General features: G+C 46.5%; 1 protein-coding gene across 3 annotated transcripts in view; it reads left to right on the top strand.

Annotated features, from left to right (window-relative positions):
- Positions 1-17,993, top strand: part of KDM1A (lysine demethylase 1A) — a 1,206,177-nt gene that overhangs the window by 558,681 nt on the left and 629,503 nt on the right. For all 3 annotated transcript variants that reach the window (XM_078682705.1, XM_078682704.1, XM_078682706.1), the window contains exon 11: positions 8,962-9,096. In XM_078682705.1, coding sequence (XP_078538831.1) covers positions 8,962-9,096 — 135 coding nt within the window. The remainder of the gene's footprint in view (positions 1-8,961; positions 9,097-17,993) is intronic.

Raw genomic sequence — 17,993 nt, 5'->3', positions numbered from 1 at the left:
AGGAAGTATCTCTGCTTCATGGTGGTCTGAACACTATCAGTTTGTGGTCTTCCTGTTTGATCTTACTTCTGCAACTCAACTCTGCACAAAGGTGATGGCAGTAGTTGCAGCTCATCTTAAAAGGTTGGGAATATCAGTATTCCTTTACCTGGATGATTGGCTCATCAAAACCAAGTCTTCGGAGTTAGTTTTGCATCACTTGCGGTTGATGACTCAGTGGTTGTTCAACCTGGGTTTTTCCAACAACAAGGTTAAATCTCACCTAGAGCCCTTCCCGCACACCCTGTTTACCTATTATAGGGGCAGTGCTGGACACTACAATGAGTCAAGCCTTTCCTCCTCCGCAGAGGAGTCTAGACATTCAGGCTATGGTTCCGTAATTTCAGAATAAAGCAATAGTTCCAGTCCTGAAGGTCTTGTGCCTGTTAGGTCTGTTAGCCTCCTGCATTCGGTTGGTCAACCATGCACGCTGGCACATGAGATTCCTCCAGTGGTGCCTCCACAGCCAGTGATGTCAACACAACGGGCATCTCCATGCGTATGTCAAGATCTCCAAAGACACTGCAATGGATCTTTAATGGTGTTGTGTTTCTGCCAATCTATCTCAAGGGAAGCTGTTTCACCAACCTACTTCTGTGTCCATAGTTATAATGGATGCCTCCACCCTAGAGTGAGGACCTTTCCTGGGGGGTGTGGAGATGAAAGGGCTTTAGTCACTACAGAAACAGTTGTCATATCAGTCTGTTGAAATTGCACTCTATACTTCTGGCTCTCATTGCCTTTCTCCCTTCCATTTGTGGTCAGTCAGTAAAAGTCTTAACAGACAATACTACTGCGATGTGGTACATCAACAAGCAAGGGGGAGTAGGGTTGTATCCTCTCTGCAGACAAGCTCTACGACGCTGGTCTTGAATCCGGATCATCAGATTTGTGTGGTTGCAAATCACTTGGCCGGAGTTCTCAACGTGCATGCATACATTCTCCATCAGCATTTTCAGCCGACCACATGTGTCATCTCCGTTTGGAAGTGGTTCTACACATTTTTCAGTTATGGTGGATTCCTAAGATAGACCTTTTTGCCACTCAAGAAAATGTGTACTCCCAGTCATTCTGCAGCCTCCAGTATCTGGTGCAGGGGACATTGGGGGAAGTGTTTTAATTGGAGCAGTGCTCCACTCTGTTTTGCACGTTCCCTCCCCCATACCCTTGATTCTTTGAATGTTAAAGGTTCCTCTCGAGTGAGCCCAAGTAATATTAATGGCCCTGGATTTGCAGCACATGTTCTGGTACACAGACCTCCTTCACCTCTCCTTGTGCCCTCCGTTCTGTTTCCCTCTCAGGGCAGATCTGCTCTCGCAGTCGCAGGGGCGGGTTCTAAACCCCCCACCTCCAGATCCTGCACTTGCATGCCTGGAGATTGAATGGGACAGCCTGAGTTCCTTTTCTCGCCCTCCGAAGTGGTGGATATTGTTTTTATCATCTAGGAGGTACTCCACTAAAACTGTATGCTAGCAGGTGGTCTATTAAGTGGTGTAATGATAATTCGATAGATCCTTAAAAGGCCTGTTTGTCGGCTATCTTACGTTTTGTTCTTTCTTTGGCGCAGCAAGGCTGTGCAGTTGCAATGGTTAAGGGTTATTTGTCTGCCCTTTCAGCGTTTTGATGTTTACCAGCTCAACATTGTCTATTTAGGTCTCTTATAGTTTTAAAGTTTATTAAGGGACTTTAAAATAAATACCTACCCTCCCACTCCTTTCATTATGCCTCAGTGGGATCTTAATTTAGTTCTTACTTATCTAATGTGTTCTCTATTCAAGCCTTTGCACAGTTTTTCCTTAAGATTTCTTAATTTCTTTTTCCTTGTTGCAATAGCGTCTGCTAGACAGGTTAGTTAGCTACAGGCCTTACAAATTAAGTCTCCCTTCCCTACTTTCATTACTGATAAGTTGGTTCTGAGAACAAGGGCTGCTTTCCTGCAGAAAGTGGTTACTCCATTCCATTACGTTCACTCCATCACCCTTCCCACTTTCTATCCTCCTCGACGTCTAAAGAGGAGGAAAAACTTCATTGATTGAACCCCAAAAGTACCTTCAGTTTTTACGTGGACCGGACATGTGATTTCAGGCTGTATGACCAGCTTTTTGTGGAATATGTTGGCAAAATTAAAGGAAAGGCAGTTCACCAAAGGAATTTTTCAAAATGGATCATCCTTTGTATTAAAATGTGCTATGCCATGGCACAAAAAAGGACTTCCAGGAGATATTTGTGCTCCCTCTACTAAAGCTAAATCACTTTTTGGTGTCGGTTTCAGTGAAGATCCCAGTCAGTGGTAGGAAGACCCCTCCTCCCCCTTTGCAGAGACGTCCTTGGAGCAGCCTAGATAAAGCCAAGTTTGAAGCTAGGCTTAACCAGACCCGTCCTGTTTGGTCAGGCAACATGGATGAAGCAGACTATGCTTATAGACAGTGGATAAATAATTCTCTAGATCATTTTATCCCTATGAAATTTTTGAGACCTAGGCGAGTTCAGACCCACCCCTGGTACTCGGAGACTCTTGCAGAAACAAAAAAACACTGTAAGCTCCTAGAACGCATCTGGAGACGATGGTACGACCCCCTAGCAAAAACTAAATTTAGAATGGCCATTAAAGCCTATCGTAAGCTTATAAAGAAAACTAAAGCCGGGTACTACACAGACCTGATCATTTCAAGTACAAATCGCTCCAAAACGATCTTTTCCCTGGTAAAGGATATGACTAAAGCCCCGGTAGGCACAGGGAATCTGATAGTGTCAGACGCACAATGCGAAGAACTATCTGGTTTTTTTATCAACAAAGTTAAAGGTATATATGACTCTTTACAACTGGACAGCCCGCTGGGGCCCACTAATCCTGACACACATTTTTGACCCCCCCTATTCCCTCCTGATTCTTCCATCTATAGAACAGCCAGGGATGGAACATCTAGCCCTAAGAGTAAAATCAGGCTCTCCAGATGATCCCATCAAACCAGATCTGTTCAGATCACTTCATGACTCTGTCCTGCAGGAAGGGCGGGAGCTGATTAATCGAACTCTACGGCAAGCCGAGGTCCCTAAATCTTGGAAACATGCCAAAGTATTACCCCTCTTAAAAAAACCTTCTTTGGATCCCTTAAGGCCAGACAGTTTTCGACCTATTTCGCTGCTTCCCTATCTTGCGAAAGTGGCGGAGGCACATGTCAATTCCATTCTGACTGCCTACTTGGAGTCTAAAGGGATCCTTGATGAGTCCCAGAATGGCTTCCGTGCTAATCATAGTACGGAGTCTGCCCTGTTAACAGTTACAGAACATCTAAGGGCCTCCCTGGATATGGGCGCAACCTCTATTTTGGTTTTGCTGGACTTGAGTGCGGCCTTTGACACGGTCTCCCACAAGATACTACTTGAGAGACTATGGGAGATCGGAGTCAGGGAAACGGCCCTGGACTGGTTCGCGTCTTTTCTATCTGACCGCTCCTTCCAGGTGCACACCCCGCCGTACTCATCCAGCAAGCTCCCTCTTGAATGCGGAGTGCCTCAGGGGTCTGCGCTCAGTCCCACATTGTTCAACGTGTACGTCCGCCCCCTGGCCTTGTTGGCTCGGGAACGTAAGATCGCATTAACATCTTATGTGGACGACACGCAACTTATTTTCAACTTCTCTAACAACAATGTGGAGGACCAAACTAAATTCCAGGAAGACATTCTGGCGATCTCAAGGTGGCTTTCTAACAACTGCCTTCAACTTAATGCCTCCAAAACAGAGGTACTCCTGATTGGCAATGGCACGCAGACTTGGGAAGAGCACTGGTGGCCTCAGGCGCTGGGACCTGCTCCTATACCCAAGGAGTCAGTAAAAAATCTGGGGGTGTTATTGGACTATACACTCAACTTGGAGTCTCATGCTCAAAAAGTGGCAGGCACCTACTTTGGGCGTCTTCGCTCTCTTAAACCCATTTTGTTTTTTTTTTAGCCTGCTACTCGTCAGATTATAGTCCAGGCATTAGTTATATCTCACCTGGACTACTGCAATGCCCTCATGCTAGGATCCAACATGACTGCAATAAATAGGCCTGCAAAGAGCACAGAACGCTGCCGCCCGCGTTCTATTTGCTCTACCTAATACCTGTCACACGTCCCCCCTTCTCCGCCGACTACATTGGCTTCCTATACAACAGCGTATCCATTTCAAAACCCTTTGTCTCACCCACAAAATTCTGTATAAGGTGGGCCCCCAAACTCTGCAGGGACTGTGCTCTTTCTATACTCCCACGCGCGCACTCCGCTCAGCGGACCTCTCACTTGCCTGCACTGTCAGAATTCGGAGGAGCAGAGCCGGTGGCCGCTCCTTCAGGTATTTGGCCCCTAAATGTAAATGTAAATGTAAATGTACAGGAATTTATATAGCGCAAATCACCAAGCGGTTTCTAAGCGCTTGCTTAGGGAACCCGTCCTGGTATTCCGCTGTGAGATAACCCCGGCAGGGTATCCACAAGGTGAAAGCCAGGCATCCCGCCGCGAGGGGCCGTTGTGGAGATTAAGCAAGCTATTGCCCAGAGTCGCAGAGTGTGAACCCGTGAATCGAGTAGGCACCGGAGCGAGAATTGTCGAGTCCATGGACATTTTTTTAGGACTCAAGACCCCGCCGAGCCGGGAATTGAACCCTGGTCCCGGGCTGACCTCTGCTTCCAGGTCTACCTCCTCTAACCAGTGAGCCACACTTCTCCCTAAGCTCTGGAATTCTATCCCCTTTAAAGCTCGGGCTACTTCAAATCACTTGCAATTTCGAAAACTCATAAAAACTTGGTTGTTTGCATCCATCTAGCACCTCCTTACCATACTAGGACCTGGCATGTCTGCAAGCGCTGGGACGCCCCGTCGCTGGGGTTAGCCATGCGCTATACAAAATCACTTAACATAACATAACATAAATCTGCTTTAGCTAGAGGAGTCCTTGTGGTAGATATTTGTAAGGCAGCAACTTGGGCCTCCCTTCACACTGTTGCAAAATACTATTGTTTAGCCTCCGCAGTGAGGAGGGATGGTCACTTTGCTTGCAGCATTTTTTGGTATAGGCAGACCTGCACCTACCTTTGAGTGTGGGTCTGCTTGGGTACTCTATTCAAAATGTGAGATATCAACAGGTAGATGTAGCCATCAGAAGAACAATTTACTTATCTTCGGTAATACTTTTTCTGGTAGATACAGTTTCTACCTGCAGATTCCTCACCAACCCTCCCGTCTCCCTTTTGCTCATCTGCATATGCCAAGAAGACATCTGTGTATTTTACATGTATGAGTTTTCATATGTAATTCTTTAAGAGCTTAGAATATGTAATTGCATTTATGATGTTAGTTTCACCCGCTCTCCTCAAACGACACGTTGAAAGTATGCCGACAGGGCATCTCATGGCTCCAGTGCCGCGTGCGGAGCCTTGTGGATTCAGACGCTCCTGTCAATGTGGGAGAGCTACTGAGAAAGCTTCTGTGAAATGCTGGCCCATAGGATATTAAAAAGGTGAGGAAAATGAAGGTAGATACTGTCTACCAGAATAAGCATTACGCCCTCTGTGTGGTAAAAACAATCTATGGAGCCGATGCCCATGAGCTGATAGGTGGAGTCACCAGGTCCTGGAACTCAAAAATACTTTTTTTTCGAAGAAAACCAGTTGTACTCATCCAAGCCAAACGCCAGATGGTGGAATTATGCTCAACATGTGAATCTGCAGCACTAATTGTCACAAACTGGAATTGGAAACTCGCCTTTCTCATATTGGAGTATAAAATAAAACCATTGTCCTCTGGGTTGTCTGTCACCCAAATCAGTATGGACATTAGCATATGCAGCTTTGTGAAGACATTCCTTGTGAGGGGGATGGGATGGGGTTGATATTTAAACAATGGCTGTTCTACCTGCCTATGACACTGGCAACACTATTTAGTGTTCTATCTGCTTAGCAATGATTTCCAAAATGCTGACATAGCTGTCTCGCAAGACCCTCTCTTTAGCTTTTTGAATGTGAATGCTAAGCTTAGCATATTAAATCGTTTTAAACACCATGTAAGACATTGATTTCAGCGCCACAAACAGTGGTTAAATTGTGAAAAAAATAAGTGCTAGGGATCTCGTCAGGAGGCAGCTTACACCAGCCCATTGCTCCTTTTAGCGCTGCCTAGCACAGAACTAACTACTGACCATGACACCCTAAAGGGGGGTGGGCGCATAACGGCCAGAGCTGCTGACTTTGGAGTTGGGAAACCAGGTTCCAGCCTTGGCGTAGGCTCAACATCCTGTGGGTTGTGTGCAATTCACTTAATCTCCCTGTGCCTACAAAAAATGAATGTGTCCTTAACTGGTGCTCGTGAGTGGTGTTGACGATTAAGTGTTTGTGCTAAGCACCAGAAACCATCGGCTCAATTTAAGCACTGGCCACAAATATTCCTACAGCACAGTTATGTTGGAGTTAGGATTTTTAACAAAGAGTTTATAAGTGAGAACATTTATTTTTTATCTTGCTGTGAATAAAATAGGTTGTTCTGCATTCACCGTTATCATTATTTCCACTGTCAGCAGTTATTCTTTATTGTTCTGCTGAAAGGAGAGTGACCCTGTGAAGATACAAAGTTGTGATAACCCATCGGGTACATAAAAGCAGTTATAGTTAAGGTAGCGGAGCCCTTCTCCCTTTCCATGCCTTTCTCTTCAGTGATAACATATTTTTGAGAGTTAAGTGTCCTTTTACAAGCATGAAACATGGAAGACAGCCAAGTATTTCATTCTTAGAGTGTCCTGGCCCCCAACGTTCAGTCTAACACAGTTGGACATACTTCTTTGTACTAATATCCTTCAGACCTTTTTTTTTTTTTTTTTTCGAACTGCATATGTTTTACTTTGATCTACTGTTTACCTCAGTGATATTAGTGTTCACACATGATAGCCATGTGTGACTTGCTGTTAATATGTTTAAACCCCAGAGGGCCCAACTAACCCATTTATTTGTTTCAAGGAGGATATATTGTTAAATTGTACAATAGTCATACATATATTGAACCCGATTATCCCTCAAAATAACTCTCCCTTAAAGTATTAGACAATTCCCCTCCCCCGACCCCCTTCCTGACAATTGACTGTCCAGTCGTTTGCTCTCCCAGTAGTGTCCTCTTAGTTGGACTGCAGTTAATCTATGTTTGCTCTGACTTCTCTGTGGCGAATATATGACGTTACAACGAATTCCGTTGCAATGCATGCCTTTACCACGCATGCGTTACAACGGAATTCGTTCTCTACGCATAACCTTTACCACTAATATTCCTTTACCACGCATAGATTAACAACGTTTATCGTTGTTAATTTATGCATGGTGAGGGCATATTCTTGTTAAAGGTTACACCTGTCCTCTTTCACGTCCCCAGCCTCTACTCCTTTTCATTACCCCTGCCATTAACCCTTATTTAAAAATAATAATAATAATAATGTTCCCTTACCTTTTCAACTCGTCTCCTGTCCATCTTCTTTGTTACGTCGGTTACGTCGGCCGTACGTCCTAAAGAGGAAGCGGAAGTTTAATTCCGTTTCCTCTTTTATGACGCTGATCGCATGTCCTCACTTCAGGTATTTATTTATTTTTGGGGGGGAAGCCCCACCAACCCCCCTTTTTTTATCCCTCGATGTTTTCGTTTTTGGGGGGAGACCCCCAACCCCCCCCTTTTTTTCATTTACCACACATACCTTTACTACGTATTTCGTAGTAAAGATATGCGTGGTAAATCCTCTCGTTGTTACCAAGCATGCGTTGTAATGCATGCGTGGTAAAGGTTTTCGTGGAAACGGCTTCGTTGTAGAGGCCGTTTCCCCTCTTTGGCTATGTTATGGCTTATGTATTTGAACTACACTAGTTTCTTCTTTTATGATTCAACAGGTTGAGCCTACCAGGCTGGTTGAAAAATACTAATAGTTAGATTGGCAAGATCTTGCAATAGGCTCAAAGCCCACCAATTGCCCACCATTGGTTGGCTTTAGTGTCACTCATTTGCTGCTTCTTATTCAGTAGTTTGCCTTGTCCATCATTTGTGTCCCTTCCCTGGAGCATAGCCTTTTTATTTTTGCCCTGCACTTCTCACTTTTAGGGAACTACTTTTTATGTTTGCTAAAGCCCCCCAGAGAGTGCATCTGTTTTCTTGTCTCCCTTGTATGCTTCCTTCCATACTTTATTGTTCTCTCTTATCTGTGTGCTCCCCATCCCAGTCCATTTTGCTAATTCTCAAGTGTGCTTCTCCCCACTCCTGTTTTACTATTCCTCTTGTGGTGCCTACCCTCCCCACCTGCTTATACATTGCCTGCGCAGTTCAATTTTTAAAATTAATTATTTTTAAAAATGATCAAAAAAAGTCATTTTCTCGCTAATTTTACCGAACCGGTTTGGAATTATATCTTTACATTCTTAAGCAGAAAGTATCCGGAGCAGAGGAGCCAAAATGATGCATGTTGACTAAACAATTACGTGTGATGTGCGTTTTTTCTGTATACTCAAAGGACTGAGGGTCAGATACCGCTGACTTAGTTCTAGTTTGCTTACTATCACCCTTGAAGAAAGACTTTAAGGGGACAGAGTCGAGAGAAATTAAAAATAGTTTGTACATGAAAGGTGGTATATTTCTTGAAGAGATTACCAGAATGGGTTAGTGGAGAATATAGTAGCATCTGAATCCAGCTTGATGGGGCAGACTGGACCCTTCATGGTAGCTGAGTGAATGAAAAGTCAGGAACCATGTACATTGGTTCATTGTTGCAAATTGTAGAATAAATGGTCTAGATTGCATACAATAGATTGTAAAGTTGTTTTCCTTGCACTTTTCTGTACATGCAGGGGCTTCTCATTCTTTCTGTGACCGATGGATACAAATTACATTTAATTAAACTTCCGAAAATATTTTATTTTCTAGATGGTTAATTTAAAAGAAAAGGTTAAAGAGCTTCACCAGCAGTATAAGGAGGCATCCGAGGTTAAACCACCCCGTGATATCACTGCCGAATTCTTGGTAAAAAGTAAACACCGAGATCTAACAGCACTGTGCAAGGTAAACCATAAACTCTCTCCTTTCCAGCAAACTTAAATCATCCTGCTTTATGTAGTTCAGCCAACTAATTCTTCATTTTGAAATGTCAAATATTTGCATTTATCAAATGTATTTCGAGTTATATACGCCAAGACATTCTCTTTTCCACATTTATTAGTTACAACAATGTTTTATTATAATTTTACTGCATACAGTTTATTCCATGTGGTCAAAGGAATGTGTTTGTGAGCCTACTAAATATAATATGCTAGAGAATGACGGCTTAGAATTCGAGACACCTTACTCCAGTTTCTAACTTTACAAGCTCTGAAAGAGTAAACCGGCTATTAACATTATGAATAAGAACTCTCAAACCTTCCTCAAGTTGCCCATTTCAGAGAGAAGTAACCTTCCATGAATAGTGAGATGTAAGAAATTCAGTCTGTGTGGTGTAATTTGCCAGTCCCTGTTACATAGATCTTTCAATGTACCAGGAAAAAAACCCTGCCAATCAGATAAGAAGCACTCTTCTTCAGACTTTCAAACTAGCATCTCCTGGCATGTTTTTTACTGCGAGTTAAAGAAAATAAGAATTACTGTAGACCAAACTCCACCTCCCTCTTTGTTAGGAACCTGGCAAATTCTAGATCCCTGATAGCAGTTTTTTTTTGTTTTTTTTATATAACTGTAAACTACATGGTATTTAAATGCTATATTTGCGTTTTTTTAAGTGTTCCTTTATCGTACCTTTCTCCCATTCTCAGCTTGTGGGTGTCACACTACCAGACTAAGGGACTGCAAAGTGTTTCGATCATTTTTGTGCTTTTTTGGAAGCCGTAGACTGAATACGTATTTAGCAAGAACTTAGTTAGAAGACTCAAGTTAATTTTAATGTGTGTTCAACTAATTCTGAGTCCAATGGATTGCTCAACTGAGCAGCACTGACTTAAAACAGTCCGTATTTGACCTCTACCAAGCATCACTCATCTTGGGTTAGAGTGACTAACGCAAATTAGTCACCGCCCCCCATTTCCTGTGATGACACCTTTTTGTCACACAGTATGGAGCTCCTTGGAAGTCACTTCTGGTGTTCCTGCATAAAAAAATAATTGACCAGCACCAGCAGTTATCATTTTGCTGTTGGCCGCCAGCTCTGACCCTTGGGGTTGATGATAGGTGGTTGTCATGATAAATGCAGGAGCCGGGCTGACAATGTATTATCATCTTAAAGCAGCCTAGCCCCCCAGCCATGCTTTTCCTGTAGGGTTGAGCTGCTGCCAGTGCATCTACTCGGGTGCATATAAGCCCCACATCATGATTCAGTCAGTGAAATTAGTGTGGGATGGACTGAGGGTGTTAGTGCACATTCGGTGCTGAGAGTAAAGGGCGCCATGGTAGGGGTGGACGAGAGTTGTGTTCAAGAATCTGGTCAAGCTGAGCTAGGTTGACTTAATTACAACTTCTGGGATCTGTCTGTTTTGTTAGCAATATTAGTAGTTCAACTTAGGCCAGTCCTGCTTATGTCTGATTGCCCACAGAGTTTAGCATTCCTGCCTGAGCCAGTAATGCTTCTCTTCTTTTACAGGGTTTCATCAGTTCTTTTCAGGCCTGTCCTGCTTCTCTATTCTCCCCTTTTGAGAGAGAATATCTCAGAGGCCTAGGCCAGTGTTTCCTTTCTTCTTTTGTATCCCTGGAGTATATTAATTGCTTTCAGGGCAACCCTGCATTTTTAGGTTTCGACCTGGCGAAAAGCTGCGCAAGCAGCGATTCGCGCAGGCGAAATCTTATGTCTTTCACTGTGTGGCTGGGAATCCGCCCCTCTGTTCCATTGGCTAGCTCCATAAATGGAGGCTAGCCATTGGAACAGAGATCTGTCCGTCAGTTGCGGAGCAGATTCGGGGGCGTTCCGGCCATTTTTACTCATCCTGCCCCTTCTGACAACGTCATGCGGCGGTGGGCGTGTTTATTTATTTTTTTTTCGTGTCGGCCTGTTTTGTTCTTTTTAGAAGTGTCTGTTGCTGGAGTTGGCTGCAAGATTTAAGTTCCCACGAAGCGATCAGGTAAGGAGCATTTTCTTTCCCGCCTCCTCCCGCTGTCTGTGAGCCCGTTCCCATCCCCTCTTCCCCCCCTCCCGCTGTCCGTGAGCCCGTTCCCGTCCCCCCCCTTCCCCTGCCCCCTCCCGCTGTCCGTGTGCCCGTGCCCGCCGCCCCTCCCGCTGATACCTTCGGGTGTAGTTCGCACTATGTAAAACTCCGGATAATGGGGGAAATGTGTTTATTTCAAACTGCATCTAAACTCATGCTGTGCCAGCCGCACAAACGCCGCGGAACACCAGAGTCTCCACAGCATCAAAATCGGCCGTCAGGACATTGCTGGTTTTGCATTTTTTGGGGAAGGTGGAGCGAATCCTCGCCCTGCTCTGCACGGGGCCCTCCGGCACTATGGGGGAATGCAGGGAGCATGCACTCCACCCAGACGGACTTCAGAGCCCACAGCATGCCCCTGAAGCTGCCCATGCCTGTCCCCGCCGAGCTGGAGGAACGCTTCGCCGTAGTGCTGGTGAGTCTCTCAGAGCCGGGCCGCATCCGACGCCCCTGCTTTCTCTGGACACAAAGTGCCACACAGACTACGGGCACTCACTCAGCGCTGGGCATGGCCTGCGGCCTTTTTGCAGAAATAACAATAGTGATAAATTGCGTTTTATATAGTGCTTCATACCGCGCCTGCTGTTTTAAGCGCTATAAACAACGTGTTCCTATAGATGCAGATAATCTTCCGTGGTCGTAGAATGGGGCTAAACTGGGTATAACCCAAAGAAGGGGTCTAGCAAAGTCCAAAGCTGAGTGCCTGAAATCTAATGTTTTTCTAGTTGTTTCTCCTTTGTTTTGTCTGGTTTGTCATGGAATGCTGACTGTGAAATTGATTTTTTTTATATAGCGCCCAGAACTGCAGTTTTGCGATTTCCAAGTGCTGTAAATCATGGTTGTTGTTATTCCCCATTTCAATGGCACTGGCTTTATGTTCCCTAGAAGGATAAACAGCTGAGGTGTATCTGTCCGGATGTGAACTTGTGATCAGCAGCTCCTACAGACATACATTCGACTGATTCTAGCGCTTAACTCACTGAGCCAACTTGCAGGCCCTGTTGTCTCTGTTCTAAAGTTTGGGTGGAGGGCATTGTGGGGGCGGGGATAAACTTTTGGGCTGTTTCCTGGGAACTCATAACTGACACGGTTTTTCATGCCCATTGGAGTATTGTGCAACATTGTAATTAGCTGTGTAATTAAGCAGTTCTATTTAAAGCTTCGGAAAGAATTGGCAAATCCCCAGGATCACACATGCAGTCACGCAACTGAAGGGATGAGGAATTTCGTATATGTTACAGTTTATAAACCGCAAAGGTGACCTGCTGCGCGGGGCTGGGCCTGCCAGTCTGGGTACACTGAAGCATTGTGGTTCTGGGGGTGACTGGGTGAGATAGAGGGGGACCATGGCCGCACGGGCAGGGGTGAATGCATTTTGCCCACTGCTGGGGCACATGCACCGTTCAGACGTAGCCTCGCCAAGAAAGTAGTCGGGAGATTTATGACAGTCACCTCCCTCCTCCCTTTCTCTCAGCACTCAACCCTCACGTGAGTTTCAGGGTATTCACCCTCGCTCTCTCGGCAAGCATTAAACCCCCAAGCTACCCCCGACCATGGCCGAGCTGGGGTCATAGCCGGGTCAATGAGGTCGCGCCATGGGACACATACTTTGCATAACTGTAGAATTTGAGGCTCTCTGCACATTTCTACTTCATCGTAACAAACGATGTAAGATCTCTTTGTTGTATGGAGGGCCCTGGCCGCCCTTCTTATGTAGAAATACACCTTCTGCCTTTGTATTTCGGTGCACTTCTGAGCTTATAATTCTTAAGGGCTGATTTACAAGCCCCTGGCGCCGCCCCCTTGCGTCTCTTTTAGCATGGGAAAAGCCCAGCACTGCCAGCTCCTCTGCAGGATTCGTGGAAAGTATAGACGGGTGGTGGTGTTTCCTGAGGCACCCCAGAGCAAGAACGCCAACGGCTCCTCTGTGAAGCAGCAGGAGAGACACTGACGAGCACTTTACAAATCAAAGTCCGACAAAATCAGTCATAAACATACAGACCGAAGGTGAGTTTACAAATCGCTGAAGGCATGCTGGTTTTTTTTTGTGCAAATGGTGGTTTCTGCCAACCAGGAAGTAGAAACTGCCACATACGGGCCCCGTGAGCAGCGGGGACCATTCCCGGTGGACGTCGAGAAATGTCATTTTCTCACGTTGGGCTCTGCGTTCAGCAAGATGCCACTGGTGCTTCTAGGCATCTGCACTGAACACATCTGTCTTTTGAGTGCGAGTTGTCTGGTTTAAACTTAGTGTACCAAGGATCTGAGGTCTCCTTTTAGGGTGTGGTGGGTCGCATTTGTTGAGGTACACCTGTGTGGCACCTACAGGATCACATTGGTACCACCAGCCATTTGCTACTGGTGAATTGTCAGAGTATTTCTGTGATTTACAAGTCAGCCTTGCAATCAGACATACCGCATCGCTCAAAATATGTTAACAAAATATATGGCAGCAGGGTGCCACGCATTTGCACCATTACCGCACAACTATAAAATGTGTCTGAATGCGAGAAAGCACACCCTTCGGCCCTGTTGGAAACAGAAGCCCTATGGCAGTGCCCGCTTTGTCCAGCTAGTTTCACTGCCTCAGCAGAGATCTGCGCAATCACCTACACTCTGCTCATTCAGTGCTTGGCCTCTCTGCTGAAACTACCATCGGCAATGGCGATTTCGGTGGTGGTTTTGTGAGAAGAGACGAGCGGCCCAGTATAGCAGTAAGACCTCTAGACTTTCTGTCTATTCTGTGTATCCATCCGTCTTTATCCGTGTAAACTATCTACCGTTGCTTTTATTATAGCGCCTGCACTCACAGAGGTTTTATGGCGCTGGATGCTGATATTAGGTTGATGGGAGGGTGCCAATGGAAACCCTCAGTGCAATATTTCGTTTTCGTTTGTTCCTGGGTTTCGTGGCTCAGATGCTCCTGTGTGCCTCACAAGTTAGATCACCACATGTTTTTTTTGTCTTCATGGCTCACAGGCATCTCTCGAGGGATGGGCGGTGCGGTGTTCAGACATTGCCCACGCGGTGTTTGCCATCACTGGCTCAACATAAGAAGCATTTTTGTGACAGAGCAGAGCGGGTCACACAGTGAATTTTGCCAATGGCTGTATCGGCTGAGCCGATGCTCCTGTCTGTGTGCTGCAGTGGGTGTGAACAAGTGGATGACACAACAGCAGGTCAATGCATGTAGGGGGCTGGCTGCATACCCCTAACAGTAAGCATGTTAGACAAATCATTTTAGTAATATAAAAAGGTCTTGGTTACACAACTCAGGGGTGGCCCTGACAAATGCCATAGTTGCTAAATACCAACGCCGTGTGATCCTGAGCGCACCTCGTGCCTAGTTCTCCCATCACCCAAAATTCCTGTCTTTTTATCCCATTCTTACAGGTGCTTCTTCATCCCTGCTTTCTCTCTTGGTCCCAATTTCTCTATGATTCTCTACCTCCTTTTTCTACCTTTATTTTTTTTTCGATTGCTCCCCCTTCCTTCTTCCTTCCTGTCCTTCTCTTTCTCATTGTGTGTGTGTGGCTCTGGGCGTGTGGCTCTGGGTGTGTGTGTGTGTGGCTGGCTCTGGGTGTGTGTGGCTCTGGGTGTGTGTGTGGTAGTAATTGCTGTCTGCTGAGCTCGTCCGTAGGGTACAATAGGTCTCACATTTGCGAGAGATAAAGCTAATGGCAATGTAAATGACAATGCCATTTATTTATCTGTTTTCCAAACCAACACATAAATACAAATGTTGTCATTTACAATGCAAATAGCTCTAACTTTTGCAAAGGCGAAACCGTTGCATTGTAAATGCTTGTTATTCTTTCTTCCAGCCAGAGTCGTTATCAGCTCTGCCCAGGCCAGTTCAAACTTCCAAATGATTTTTCATGTTGTTTCCATTAGCTGTTTGTATTTACATTAATTGCATTCACATACATATAAAAGAGTCATTCTATCAACCATTTTCTAGTGAAGCATGTGCAAGTTTAGGAGAAACAGAAAGGCAATAAAAAAGCATTAATAATATACACCTATTACCCCAGTATTGGAACTTTCATAGATTCCCATGCTTTGTATCATTCCCCGTCGTCGGAATGGGAGCCTCGGTAAATAAAAAATATCAGTACCATAGGTACAAAAGAGAAAATTAGGCCTAGGCCTCATCTCATTTTGTAGCATATCACCCTCTTTGTGTAAAAGAGCCCAACCTTTCGCAAGAACCAATCAGAATAGCCTCACCCCATAGAACCTTCCTGAAAGAGCCTCAGAGCCTCAGATTTTCTACCGCACGTTGTGCAAGGGAGTCTCCACTGAGCTCTGCTCAGTTTTCTTTCTATTCAACTTTATTCTTCAACCTTTTTCTTCAAAATCTACAATGGCTGACAAAGAGAAGAAGGCTTTATTCAGGGCTTGTGCTACCTGTGCGAAAAAAGAGGCTTTTTGTGGAAGACAAGCATGAGGACTGCTTTTATTGCTTGTATCCTGACCACAAGGCCACAGATTGCAAAATCTGTAGGACCTTTTCAACGAAGACGTTGATAGACAGAAGATGAAGGCACAGAAGGAAGTACTGTCCTCAGATGAGGAGGATTCTACATCATTGACTTCTTCCAGAAGATCTAAAAAGACGGGTAGGTCTCCTCCCTCTACTTCATCTGAGCCCCCTGTGAAAGCCCACCACAAGATCTCAGATAGGTCTGGTAGGGTTAGTCCCATGAAATCTCCTCACCGAGGTGAAAAGGAGAGGCTGGGACAGGCTGCTGAGAAGGACACAGCAAAGAAGGTGAGAAAGGAGGTTCCTGTTCCTTCACAATCTTCCCGGAAAGAGAAGGATGGTAAGAAATTCTCTACGGTCACTCCAGACACAAAGCGCGACAAGAAACAGCGTCCATCGACGACGAAATCTGCAGGTACGTCGACGACTGTTTCTCATAAGGATTTGAGTATGCCGATGGCTCCGTCGACGGGACCGTCGATGGCGGCTATGACAACGACGACACCTTTCATGGCTGCGTCGATGTTTTAAATGCCTTCCTGTTCGTCGACGATAGCTACCTTCTCGACGTCGACGATCTTGTCAACGAAGATACTGTCGACGGCCGCTTCGACGACGAGAACGACTTCGACGGCGGCTGTGATGTTGCTGACGACGAGCTCGTCGATGATGCCGTCGAAGATAAATCCACCGTCGACGATGAAAACTCCGTCGATAAATGACCCTGACTTGGATTATGATGGTGACCATCCAGATCCAGATGCCGCAGGACAGGTCAATTCTACTTCTCCTCCGGCTGACATTGGGGGTTTCCATAACCTCATGGAGAGGTCATCTAAAAGATTTGGTCTGCCACTCACAGCAGTGCAGTCAGACTGTTTCCTTTATGACTTTAAAGAGCCATACAAAAAGTCAGTCGGATCGATTCCTATAATAGAACATGTATGGACGGAAGGAATCAAGGTTATGCAGAACCCGGCCAGTGTCATTCCTGTTCTTCCCCGGCTGGAGAAGAAATATAAGGCCCCTGAAGGCAGTCCAGCGTGCCTCCTTGGACAACCTAAACCGGATTCTGTAATATCGCAAGCGGCACAGAGCAAATCCAAGAATCCTTCCACGCGTGGCCAAGCGCCGACGAAAATGGCCGCCTAAAGACCGTGTTCCGCCGGGACCGTTGTTGTCCCCATCAAATCCGACCCCTTATCCTTGCTGGAGCACATTGCCATCGACGCCCCAGCTCCCTTAGGCGAGGTGCTGCATCGTCATGCTTCGAGCGGAGCCCCGGGACCCACCGGGAATGCAGCGCCGCGACCAGAGCTTCGGCGACCGGCCTGGAGTGGAGGTCCGGAGCCCGAGCGCCGGCAGTAGCCAAAATCAAGGCCCCGGACTGCGGCCTACATCGAAAGCAAGGCCTGGGTGACGCGGTGTCTGCGGTGGGCGTGGCCGCATCGGGCGTGCCGAGCTGGGGCCGCGGCCCTTGCTGGAGTCAGCAACGTGCTGGGAATGAACACGAACAACTGTAGGGGAGCCTGGTGTTCCGGGCGGAAGGCCACAGTCCGGCGCCGTCCCTGTGTAGTGAGACACGTCCATTACTGCCGTGCCGAGCGGGCACCATAAAGACACAAGGTGAAGCTGGCTATGCAATACTGTGCTCTACCGGTGGTGTTGGTGGCATATAAGCCATGGTATTGAGCGGTGAGGCCTTCGACTGGGCACGTGGCACCCTGGTGATAGCGGCATATAAGATCCAAGGGGGTCCACTGGCGGCGTAGGGCAGAGGCGGCCGGCACCAGTGGAGGACGAGGGCCCTTAACGCCGAGCTAGCTGCCCCCGAAAGGACATTGAGGGCTCGGGCCTCCTGGAGCGTTGGGCGGCTCTACTGCTGGGTGCACGGACAAAGGCGCCGCAAGACATCCGTGGGCAGGCTTCGGCCTAGGGTGATATCCCGTGAGAGACACATGGCGACGACATCTACTGGCCGCCCTTCTTTGCCGCGCGGCTATACTTGGAACTTGTGACAACGCAGGCCCGGAGGCTGCTGCTACCCCGAACGGGAGGCACAAACACCTGCTTTAAGAGCGCCTTACTCCTCCATGCGGCCCAAAGGGGGAGCAGTGACCCAAACCAACAAACTAGACCAATACGCGGTGCCAATAACGCAGCCGCAATCTGGTGGGGCGGCGAAGGACGACAAGGACCAGGCAGAACCCTCCCTGACCTCCATAATGACCGCAATCCAGACCCTTGGCACCAACCTCGAGACAAAAATGGACAAGATCTCTATCGAG

Source organism: Lissotriton helveticus, chromosome 3_1 (genome assembly GCF_964261635.1).
Source record: "Lissotriton helveticus chromosome 3_1, aLisHel1.1, whole genome shotgun sequence".
Lineage (NCBI taxonomy): Eukaryota > Metazoa > Chordata > Amphibia > Caudata > Salamandridae > Lissotriton > Lissotriton helveticus.
This window is presented reverse-complemented; position numbering and strand designations above follow the sequence as displayed.